Raw genomic sequence first — 12,727 nt, 5'->3', positions numbered from 1 at the left:
TGTGACCTTCTCGCATTTTAAACTAATGCAAAACAACCAAGTGCTCTTCCTACACCATTAAAGCCTATTTAATGTCTTCATTGATCAATGTCACTTTCACATAAGCAGCTTATAATTTATCATTTGCGATAAGTGGATAGAAAACACAGCTTCCCCAATAGTAGAGGGGAAAGGGTCAACAGATAAAAAGTATTCATTTTTGAAGTGATGCAAACTGAAGAGAATGTTTTAAATTTCTCTTTTACAAGGAGAAAGGGGGAGGCAAAGTGTATTTTATGTTGAGGAATGCAGTGCACGTTAAGGGTCACCAGTTTAAATAACCAGGGAGTTGCACTTTATGTTAATCCAGGAAACTAATTTGTAAGGGATTTATCGGTGTCATCATCACATTTACTGTACATCAAACATTTCAGGATTAAGGCCATGCAGTGTAACTTTGTATTGCCATCTTGCAGTTCCAAATTGTTGAAAGGTCATTTTTCAACAACTTATTTCAAATAGAAATTGAAAAAAAAAAACCCAAATGGTGTTTATGTGCACATAATAGCTGTATCATAGTAAAAATTTATTGTATTTTATACTAAAATCTATGTGCCCATCGGTTGCACACATCCAGGGTTACCATATATGAAAGATTTGATGTTTTAACTTGTCATTGTGTTTGATGACCAATTTGCTATCAAATCTCATCTCATGCATACTTAAAGTATATACAGACACAAAGGCACAGTCACTTGCTCACAGACGGACTGGCACAAACAGACTGATGCACAAAAAGCACCACAGCTCTGTCACTATCTACTAGCTGAAAACCACAGCCACGTGATTTGAAGAAGAGGAAGGTGGAACCTGTCGAACCTTGGCTCCCACCTTGTTCCTTAAGGCGTATGATCTCAGTGTCAGAGCCAAAGCTGTTCCACGCAGTGCAGTTGTAAATGGTCTGGAAGTCAGCTGGGACAATGTTACTCATGGTCAGTGTGGAGATCACTCCTTCTTCTGTGGTGACGGTCTCCACAGTGTAGCGGCCGGATGTTCCAGACTCCAACACAGTTTCTTTCCATGACCAGGCCTGAGAAGACACAAGGGATAAATAAGTCATATGTAAAAAATGAAAGTGCTGTAGAGCGATGCTTCATGATTGGGTCTCTGTATTGTCATTATTATCTCATGTTCTACCAGTAAGGACACACAAGGACACATGTCTGTCTGTCAGTAGGTCCATCACTTTGGTCTAGACTGAAATATCTCAAGAACTTTAGGATGGATTTTAAGGAAATTTTGTAAAAACATTCTTAGTCCCTGGAGAAAACAGTTTATGATCCTGTGACCTTTCCTCTTGTCCCACTAAGAGGTTGACATTTCTGTTTTTGAGAGTCTCATCAACTATTGAATACATTGCCATGAAATTTGCAGGCGATCATGTCCCCCTCCAGATGAATTATAATACTTTTGGTAATCCCTTAACTTTTCATTTAGTGTCACCAACATGTTAACATGCTAAATTGTAAGTGTAGATTCTTAGTCTTGTTATGAGGTAAGAGATACATTTAATGTGTATGGACATTAAGGAGAAACAAAATGAGTTTTGGTGAGCAATCCTGAATATTAAATACACTTTGCATGTTTACAATGAAGCATCCTTCTGCACAGTTCTTATGTGGTTTTGAAAAGCTACAGCCAGCAAGCTGGCTCATATCTCAAATGCTAGCAAGCTATCTAAATATACTCAGTGACCAAAATAATAGAAACCTGTTCACAACTACACTGAGCCAGCTTTGGCCCTGTTAGCAGCTGCCATGTTATGTCAGTGACTGAACAAGGCACTGTGGCACTCAAATGCAGCTGACGAAGCCACCACACATTTGTGCTTCATGCGACTACCCAACTTTGATCAGTGAATGCTCCTTTCATTAGATGCTTGCGTTCATTGGAAAGTGTGTAATGGCAAGGCGATGGCCTGGTCATTAACGCCATTTCACACGAATGCTCTTGGATGATTCTTGCACTATGACAGGCAGCTTTATGTTCCTCAAAGTACATATCCATGGAGATACATGATGGCCATGAACAGATGACCCTAGTGCCCTGCAGTAATAAAAGGGTAGTTATATTTATTCCTTTTATAAGGTGGTATGAGTTACTGGTAGTGATATCATTGCACAGACATTCGTTCATTTTGTTTGGTGAACAGCTCCATGATTCAGAGGGAAATGAATCAGTGAGAATACACTTAAGATACTGTATTCTGTTGTGGATGGTTAAAACACTTTTGAACGCTGTGTTATATTTTAAAATGTTGTGGTTAACTGGCCCCACCATTTACTGCTGTTTATCTCTGTTTGACAAGCTGCCAGCTCACCGAGATATCCACACTACTGAGCCAATGTCTAATGGGTAATTGCAAATTGCATGTACTCTAGGCAGATCTCATCTCACTGCAGTGTTTGAATTACTGTGTTTTTTGGATTTGGCTGTTGGGAGGCTGCAGGCTCAAAATAGGGTCATAAGTACATGCTACTGTTTGTAGAGTAATGTTTCCTCTGAACTAGAAGAATATAAAGATTTAAGGCACAAGATACTGTGCATTATTTTGAATACTGTAAATAATTAAGATGGCAAAAAGAACAAGATTAAAATGTCCTTAAATTAAAAAAAAAGATTCCACCTTTATAGCAATAACATATTTTTAAAATGTACTTACTCAATTCAGTATTTCTTAAGAAGCCGAATTATTTGAAGAAAACGTTTTCTCAAACTGATTGACACATTGTGATGACAGTAACACATGCATTACAAAAATATTAAAACCCCTTAACCTTTTGCACATTTTGTATGTATTAAATAATGTGCAGTTTGTCTTTTATGGTTTGTCTGATGATGTGATGTTGATAATTTTCTGTGATAACTGGTAACTCCTTGTGAAAAGTCCATCTGTTATCTAATGCACGCAATCACATTTATTTCGAAATAATTAAGATTTGGTGTCATGTTGATTGACAGGGAATCAAACAAAATATATAGAATGAATGTACTCTGAAATAATAGCAAAACAAAATGTCCAAAAACTGAAGGGGCTTGAAAATATTGAGAGGCACAGACGGTATGAAGAAGGGATTTCTGACATGTGATGGACTTATGCGGAATTGCATTGACAAGAGAAATGTACTGAAAGAATTAATATTTGCAAAATCTGGATTTATTCATGCAATGCTATGATAATTTAGTGGCTCCTTTTGTTCAAGGCATCCTAAAGCACAGAATGCATTTGTTTTGGGTGACCATTTGGGTGAGCATTACATAATTAATTTTTGCAGTATTAAAGATTTTCATCTGACAAATGGGGAAGTTCATTTCAGTGGATAAAGAACATGAAAGACAAATTGGTACTCAGAGGCTAAACGACACATTTAACTTCAACCAATAATGACCAGGTGGCTAAACAGAGTTGTAAAAATGCAGTGTCACAGTGTTACACGTTTCATCTTGGTTCAAGTGTTTTTACGTAATTATTTAATGAAATAATCCCGTTTTTGTTAACATGTAGGTTCTAAAATGACTTAAGTGAAGAGCTTTCTTTGTCTTTACTCTTACAATATTTTGTGGAGTTTTTCCTTACCAGAGGTCTAAAAATAGAGACTGTTATACAGCCACTTGTGACTCTGGGCTATATACATGAAATTGACTTGACTTGACATAACTGCATCTTATGTGATGTATGCATTTCTGTAGATAAAAGGTGAAAGAAAGGCAAGCTAGACTTTTGGTAGGACACTTAAATAAATAGTTAATAATAGAAACCAGGATGAACATTTAGGACCCAGCAGCCCTGCCTCCACAAGCACACCCCTCAAATAAACCTGATATTAATTATGTTGCTAGTTAATGCTGGACATCAATATAATAAAAACACACATTAGATGACAAAGTATGCCAATTAACCACGGGCATATGCAAACACACACACACACACACACACACACACGCACACACACACACATACACACACATACACACACACACTCAAATTAATAATAAGCGCAATGTGAGCTCAGAGAGTAGGCTGTTTATATAAGGTCCATAAATCTTAATGGGATCAGTGCTAACAAAGCATAAGTGAGCATTAAATGAGAAACTGTGGCTTCTAACTGTAGTTTCAAGCCTAAGTTTTCATATGTAAAGAATGATCAAACTAATCTGTAAAATACCAGTGTGTGCTGCCCATGTTTAGGTAGGCATTATACTTCATACACAGATATGAAGATCCATAAAAGACTAGAAACAAACAAACAAACAAAAAACAGTAAGATAATAGATATTGCAGATGTACTTACAATGCGGTCTGGAGGAGGTGTACTTCGAATAAAACATTTGATTTGTCCTTTTTCTCCATGTAAAGCTTGCTGAGTTTGTGTGCTGGAGATGGTGGGTGGCCCTGAAAAAGAACAATCATAAAAAAGTTTGAAGATGAGTCGCAGAAATTGAAACATGAATAATTAAATTCATTTTCAGTTTGAGGTCATATGACAATTCCGCTCAATCGCGTTCTTTAGGTACATTATATTTTATCGCTCTCCTGTTCCAAGTAGTAACACCTGAAGTGTTCAGTAATCTGTGACTCCTGGGGAAGATTATATTGCAGTGCGATATGAACATGCCTCATCCCTCGGTACAATCTATCCAAGGACACACCAGGACTGAATGAAGGGCATAAGTGGGGGCCCAGACCTCATTCCATTCTGGATCAAGAAATTGTTGATTTATTGCTGGCTTGATTACTCCCACTGAGATAAACGTTGGTGGAGAGTGCTACGACAGTTCTTTAGAGCGTAATCAGAACTACGCAGATGGAAAGAGAAAAATGCCATTGTGGGGCAATAACACACTTGTCGCAGTGTTTCACCTCAATCAGTTTGTTTGCAGCAGATTTGACCCCTGAGCCAATAGGTCCGCAAATAACTAAACATTATTTTCCAGCACTCAATATGCAAACAACCCCAAAATAACTTGCACAAATTCACAAAGTAGAACAATTAGAAAGATGTTGTATGGCATATTGTATTTCCATGCAATTTTGTCTCATTCAGTGTCAGTGTTTTATAACCTTTAAAAGGCGTAATGTAAAGGTCAAAATAAGTTTATTTAAATCAGGGTCTTTATTGAAATTAAAAACAGAATTGAAAAGAGTGTTACTTCAATCAACAGGAGCTTCAGGTATGGACTTCAAGCCAACATGTGTTAAACCTTGATCAGGCTACAAGATCTTGCCTGACAAGGGCAGCTCAGCCTAAACGACTGGTCTGCTTGCCATCTGGTCTGGAGGCTGTTCACACCAGGTGACAGCACTAATATGAGGACAAGATGTCACACATGACCCAATTTTGTCTTTCAAGTGTATTTTCCCTTTGGTCCTGAAGAGTTCACTGTAAATAAAATGACAGAAAAACAAACCACAAGGCTATGGTTTACATTAAACTCATACTATGTAGGATTTTCCTTAAAAAAAGAAAACTGTATAGACTCATACAAAATAATCTCTCTCAATCATCATTTATGACTCACTAGAAGTGTGTGGTGGTGTATGTATCTACAGAGACTCTACCCGCTTTTTTCTGTGTTCGGGATGTTTCTAGGCGTCAACCATTGTGTAGTAGGTGTGCAGCGCAAGTGAAGTTGGGACTCTAGAAAAACATAGCAACGAGGTTACATCAAATGTTTGCTTCTCTGTTTTTCTCCTCTGCTCTCTGTCTATGTCTGTCTGACCGAGGGCGCGACTGAGCTACACACACGCAGAGCAGGATGAACATGAGCAGTTTCGACTGCATTCACACCAAATCCGGCAATGCAGCACCTTCCTGCAGAATTGTGCGGAGATGTGTTTATTTGTGCTTTAGAACGTAACCGCTGTGAAACAATGAGAAAAATTTAAAATTTGACCTCTTCACATGACAGAAGATTGATTCAACTGTTCTTTTGGTGAATTTCCTTAGTGAGCCTCATAGAAGTATTGTGGACCTAACACAATTCATACACACTTAAGTGATATACACAGTTTCTTTATACTGAAAAGTTGGGCTTCTACAAACATTCTCCCAAAAAAAACCAAACAAACAAAAAACACGTAAGCACATGCTTATCTTTTTTTAGCATGGTGAATAGGCCTTTAAAAAGCTGTTAAAATCAAACATTTCTTGTGCTGGTTAAGGTTAAGAATGTGGGTTGGAGGGGGTGGCAAGGAAGGCAGCTTCTTGATTAGTGAGACAACTCGCATCCCCGCCAACTTCCCTCAAACTCCCGCTCTCTGCCATCTCTCTGGCGATACATAATTGCAGTTTATTACCTGTCTCTTATTAAAATGAATTAGCATTTTAATGAGACTTTGCCAGATGGCGTCTTGGTATGCTACTGGAGGATGCTGGAAGGCTGCTACTGCTGCAGAATGAATGTTGCAAACAATTTTAAAAAAAATGTATTGAAAGCTGCTCTCCTTATTTCACTAGTTTGCCAACATAAAGTAACAGTATTAGTGCAGCATATATGTGCTATATAAGGATATCTGTGTGTGTGATGTGCATGTACTAACTTGAGATTAAGAGATAAAACACATGTATGTGGTTTGGATGAGCTTTGACTGTAAACACACAGCAAGATCAATTGCTTGCAGGCTGCAAAAGGCCGGTGGTAGTGGCTGGGGAGGATCTATTCTATGGATCAGAGCTGCAAATGAGGAATATAATTAGATAGCTTTATCTCACTGGCTCAGCCTGGTTTTGAAAGTATGTGTGCGTGTGTGTGCCCATGTGTGTGAGTACATGCTTGCTACTCGCACTATCAGAGCACAAACACATTGGTAGAGGGCTGGTGGGTGGCACTTCAACATCAATGTTAGCAGCGAGGGAGGTAATCAAAATGTTGGGTACAATGTTTTGTTCATTCATTTGAGGAGGTGTTTAACTATGGAGTGGACATTGCAATCTGATTACACAATATCGGCGTGTGTCAAAAGGCCAGAGCTTATATTTCCTGCCTAAACTGAGGCATCCGCTTTGAACAAAATCTTGACATTCACTCAGTACCTCGACACAGCTCTTTTTGATTTGTGATAAAAGAGAGCACAAAACTGCTACAGGGCAACTGAAACAGAAGAAAAATGTCAGGTATGGTCACCAGTGGCCATATTCTCCTAAGGGAGAAATCCTCTATAAGAAGATCTTGTCAACACACTGTATACACCCTGTATATGTTGAACCTGACAAGCAGGGTCTGTTGTTTATATTTACGGTCTTATTGAATTTCAGTATTTGAAGTACATTAAAATTATATTTTTTACATCTTAATATTAAATCCCTCACTTTTAGTCTTCACAATAGGAGAAAACAGTAATTGAATACTACAGTATTGGGTTAGACAAAGCAGTTTTCTAACCATTTCTTGTTTTTTACATTGCAATAGTAGCCCACTGTATGTGACTAAGAGACTGAGAGAGATTCATCATTGCTTATATTATTGTTTCAGATATACTGTAGATTCACAGTAGCAAGTCAGTGTGAATGCAGCCACAATCACAAACAGTTTCATCTTCGTCTCTAATTGGCCAGCTGAGGTAGACATCATGTTCAACTTCGGTAGAAATACACTTTACTACCCTGAATGCTCTGACAGCTTCACCGTGTTTGTCTGCTTTGGCTCAATACATTTTTACAACAGGGACCAGACTGTAATTTCTACCCTTCTCTTTTCCTGCATGCAGCGTGATCCATACTGCCTTGGCTTCACACTGTGAAATACATTTACAGTAATAACTCTGTACAGATGGCACAGTCCAGAAACACTAATCTTTTTTTTTTCTTGCCTCAATAAATGCATTATTCAAATTTGCAACTTTTGAAGGGAGCTGAAAACATGTATTTATGCAGTTCAATCAGTATTTATAGATAGAAATGTGCACTATGTACACATTAACAAAAAACATCAACATAAGAAAGATCTGGATCTGCCTCAAAATCAATGTACAATCATGACTCAACACTGAAGAGCCTCTTGTTTGCATTATGCATACAACTATCCATTTTAAACAGAAACGATAGTCTTGAAGTGATTAGCCAATGCCAACATCAACACTTCTGTTCTTGTGGAGAACATGCTTCCCAGTGAGTCTTAGAGGAGGAAAAAGATGTCAGGAATAAAGATGAGATTGCCTAACAATACATTATGAGCTACAGTATCTTAGTATGTGTTCTCAATGGCCAATTCATGATGCAAATCACAAGAACATGCATAGACACGCCAATGTCATAAAAGACACGAGAGCACTGAAGAAAGTATATTCAGAAAAACTCCCTGGCCATGTTAATAGGTTGAAAAGACAAACACCGCTGCTTTTAATATTAATTTGTTCTAGTTTTATGTAGTTTTAAGGTTCACACTACTGAACCTTAAACAACAATAAACACTTTACAACTATTGACTTCAGAGCAATTGTGCTCCAACAACCATACAAGCCTGTATCAAAAAGCCTGAAGTTTTGTATCAACCACCCTGGTAGAAAACGTAACCCCACATTTAGCTTTTTAAACATGGTGAGTGAATAAGTTCCAGATATTTTTCACACATAAAAAAAGGTGTCTGAGCTGAGTACACACAGTACATGTAACAAGTACATACAATGGGAAAAAGTAAGCTCAAAGTAAGCTCTTCCAGAAAGTCTTGCATATCATATCTTGCTATTCTTAAATTCAGCTGGTCAGATAAAATGTGTCGCATCTTAAATGCAGTTTTCTCCTTCATTAATTTGCTCTTTTTTCTCTTATATGGTGTCATTGCCAGTTTAAAGAAGGCTGGGATGCTAATTAACTAGGCACATAAAGGCTGTCTAGAAAGAGAAATGGCAGAAAAAAAAAGATCTATAACAACTCAGGTCTCTGTGGGATATTGGGTGATTCTCAGGCCCTCCCTCTCCCTTACTGTGGTAATGGGCTTCCTCTCCCTAGGCTGCCCAAGTACTGTACAGTATGTGTGTCATTATATGTACTGCTTTACCCAAAGACACACACGTACTCACAAACACAAATGTCTGCACAGATCTATATTCATTAATATGTATTGCACGAAATATGCTCCTTAAGTATACACAAGCTAAATCCTTTCAAGCATGTCAGATAACTTCTCTCAATTCCAACTTTGGCAGGATGGTGGAAAAAGCCATGCATATATATTGTATGCTATATAAATAATCACACGCATGGACGTGCACAACCCTCTTTCATACATGTTGCTACTTGAAGAACTCATACAAAATGCTGAGGAGCTTTCCATTCTGAAAATGTAAGACTAGAGTAAACAATATGTATCCATTAGTGACTTAAACACAAACTGCCTCCCCTGCTAGCTGTTTGATTATAATTAAATTACATTCTTCCCCAGGGAAAGCAGGAATTCTCATGTCTATGTGGTGTGCCACAGTGGGAGCCGGTGACACACAACGGCAGAGAAGAGAGAGACAGAAGGAATGACAAATTATAAACACATGTAATTTAAATGATGGCATTAAGGAATCGGGGGGATAACTGCAGGGAAAACAAACAGAAAAGAAACATTCTAATGTGCAGCAGACACCGTCACATCATGAATGCTCTAAATATGCACAGCATTGCTTGGGATGTTAGTGTATCATGGTTTGTCCTCCAGAAAAGCTCGGTCATCCGTTATGAGGTCTGGCAGCTGCTGAAAGCCCATGACGCAGTGTTCAAGTCTGGAAACTGCGAGGCCTACAGCATAGCCAGAACTAACCTCAAAAAGGGCATCAGATCGGCCAAACAAAATTACACCCTATGAAGAGAGGACCACTTCCACAACAGCATCTGACGGCATTCAGTCTATCATGGATTACAAAAGCTCCAACACCTGTTCAGCTGTCACAATGCCTCCCGAGCTAAATCTTACCTACACCCGCTTCAACAAAGACGATACTAACCCAGCCACCAAATCCCCACCCCTTCAGGAGACCAGGTGCTCACTCTGACCAGGTCAGAGGATCACTACACAGAGTGAGCACACAGAGGGCTGCTGGCCCAGACGGCATACTTGGTCCTCTGGAAATACTCCGGCCAGCTAGCTGAGGTCTTCACTAAAATATTTAACCTCTCAGTGTCCCAGTCCGTGGTCCCTATTTGATTCAAGACCACCTCCATCATACCAGTCCCCAAGAAATCATCAACCATATGTCTGAATGACTGCCGACCCATAGCACTCACTCCTTATCGCCTGCTCTGAGAGACTGGTCCTAACCCACATCAAAGATACTATCCCCTCCTTACCCCACACTCAACCCACATCAGTTTGCCTACCATCCCAAAAGGTCTATGGAGGACACCATTGCCACTGCTCCACACTTTGCCCTGAGCCATCTGGAACATAAAAACACATACATCCAGATACTGTTCATAGATTACAGCTCTGCTTTCAACTCCATCGTCCCCTCCAAGCTAACCACCAAACTCCTCTTCCTTGGCCTTAACTCTTCTCTCTGTGACTGGACCCTGGACTTCCTGGTTAGGTAACCATACCTCCTCCACCCTGACCCTCAGCACAGGAGCCCCTCAAGGCTGTGTTCTCAGTCCCCTCCTTTACTCCCTCCCTCCCAAACTGACTGCCAATTCACAACTCAAACTCGATAATAAAGTTCACGCAGAACACCACAGTTGAACAGACAGCCTACAGAGACAAGATCCTGCACCTCGCATTATGGTGCGCCTCCAACAATCTCGTCCTCAATCTCAGTTCCTGAGGGGGCTGCCCGCCTATCACCCCAAATACTTTCCAACTTCTATCGCTGCGCCATTGAGAGCATCCTGACCAACAGCATCTCAATGTGTTATGGTAACAGCAGATAGACCAGAAAGCCCTTCAGCAGGTTGTCAGGGCAGCCCGGCATACCGCTGGTACTCAGCTCCCAGCCATAAAGGACATTTATCATAAACACTGTCTGCGTATAAGTCTCAGCATCAGCAAAGCCCAACCACTGCCTATTCTCTCCCCTGTCCTCTGGGAGGAGCTACAGAAGCTCCGAGCCCGTACTACCAGACTCAGAAACAGCTTCTTCCCCCAGGCTGTTACCCAACTGAACCTGGCCACCCGCTGAACTCTGTTCACTCACTCACACCCCCCCCGAGCTGAGCACCCCTGCACCGTACACACACACACAAACACATACGCATACACATACACACTCCCCTCCATGTTCTTTCACCTTCCAACATTCACACCCTGATCTCTCCCCTCTGCCCCCTCCTCCCCATATTTCTGCACTTTAATGATTTTCTTTTTCACTACTGCCATATGTTTACAATGCCATTTGTTCAGCTCTACCACATATACTTCACCCTCATACATAATGCATTTATTTTTTAGTGTTTTTAGTATTCTTTTACAATATTATATTACCATAAATTTACTATATTGTGTCTTACAATGTGTATATACTGTTTATTTTATGCCATGGATGTCCCTATGTCACCCCCTCCCCATTTTTGGTGAAGCCGCAGCGCTCCTTTCGTTGCATATGTGCCTACACATTCTGTTATGACAAACAAATTGAATTGAATTGAATTGGATCTTAGTTATTCAAACTGAATATTAGTTATTCATTGTCTGAATTTTCAGGCTGATGAGAGGCACAAGGAGTGCTTACATTCATCTGCAGTTGAGACAGTGGCATAGCAAAGTCAATGAACCTCAGGAGAGAGCCCCCTACATGCCACTATTTCAACTGCAGTGTTTGCACTTTCAAAAGTTTGACAATCTGATTCGCTTCAAGGACTAGGTAAGAAATGACTCAGGATTCCTCATGTGGTTTGGAAAATAGAGATGAATTTCAATTATTCAGAAGGGTAAAAAGGAAGGAGGCCTTTGAATGTCAAATACCAATTCAGGCAATGACGTGCAAGATGCAAAAGAAGAGACGAACATAGACAAATAAAAAGACTAGAAGACACACAGAACTTTCTTGAGTGAAGTCTGCAGAGACTACATAAACATGCCATTTCAGCTTTGTTGTATGTGTCCCAGTGTGCTTGGAGTTGTGTTGTGTTATAATCTTTATTAAAACAATCCATCTTCTTTCTCTCATGGCATCATGTTCAAAAGCAACACAATCTCCTTAGCTACATGAGATTCATCAAAAGAAACTGGTACATTGGATATTATGTATTCTGTTTACATATTAAGGATGCCAGCATAGGTTGCTATCAACAGAATGGGAGACAATAGAATTAGTCATGATTTTGCCTTACGCCTCCTCTGCCTTGATTCCAGCTGAATTCCTGGTTGAGAAGGAGGGGGCTCATTGCAGTTCATAGAAAGTCATGGTTTTGATCTTGTGCTGGAGGGAATTCTGGTATCCCATTCTCTCTGATATGCAAAGCTAACGTCTGGGTTTTGAAAAAGAAAATCTTTACACATACTGTTTTCTACTTGATGTATCTTCATCCCCAAATCAGCACAGAGTTGCTTACAGGCAAACTCTTTTGTTAGCTTTCAAAATGTACAACGATACACTGTCAGCAGTAAGTCAACATCATCTTGCCAGCATCTTAAAAACCCTCTCCTTTTTTTCTTTTTTCTTTTTTTTTTGTTTTTGTTTTGCTTTTTTCAGCTCAGGTTGCTCTAGATGGACACGGGGAAAATAAGAGACATGTAAATCCCACAACTAAGAACCTCTGCCACACTGAAG

At 39.6% G+C, this 12,727-nt stretch overlaps 1 protein-coding gene across 1 annotated transcript in view; it reads right to left on the bottom strand.

Moving 5' to 3' along the window:
• The window catches only part of kirrel3b (kirre like nephrin family adhesion molecule 3b), a 67,799-nt gene that overhangs the window by 11,190 nt on the left and 43,882 nt on the right, over positions 1 to 12,727 (bottom strand). Inside the window, exons 9-10 of the mRNA XM_042413271.1 lie at positions 4,332 to 4,432; positions 871 to 1,069 (exon numbers count right to left, since the gene is read on the bottom strand). Of these exons, the coding sequence (XP_042269205.1) occupies positions 871 to 1,069; positions 4,332 to 4,432 (300 nt within the window). The remainder of the gene's footprint in view (positions 1 to 870; positions 1,070 to 4,331; positions 4,433 to 12,727) is intronic.

This window comes from Thunnus maccoyii, chromosome 6, assembly GCF_910596095.1.
Source record: "Thunnus maccoyii chromosome 6, fThuMac1.1, whole genome shotgun sequence".
In the NCBI taxonomy this organism is placed as follows: Eukaryota; Metazoa; Chordata; class Actinopteri; order Scombriformes; family Scombridae; genus Thunnus; species Thunnus maccoyii.
The sequence above is the reverse complement of the archived record's forward strand: the minus strand, read 5'-3'. Positions and strand labels throughout refer to the sequence as shown.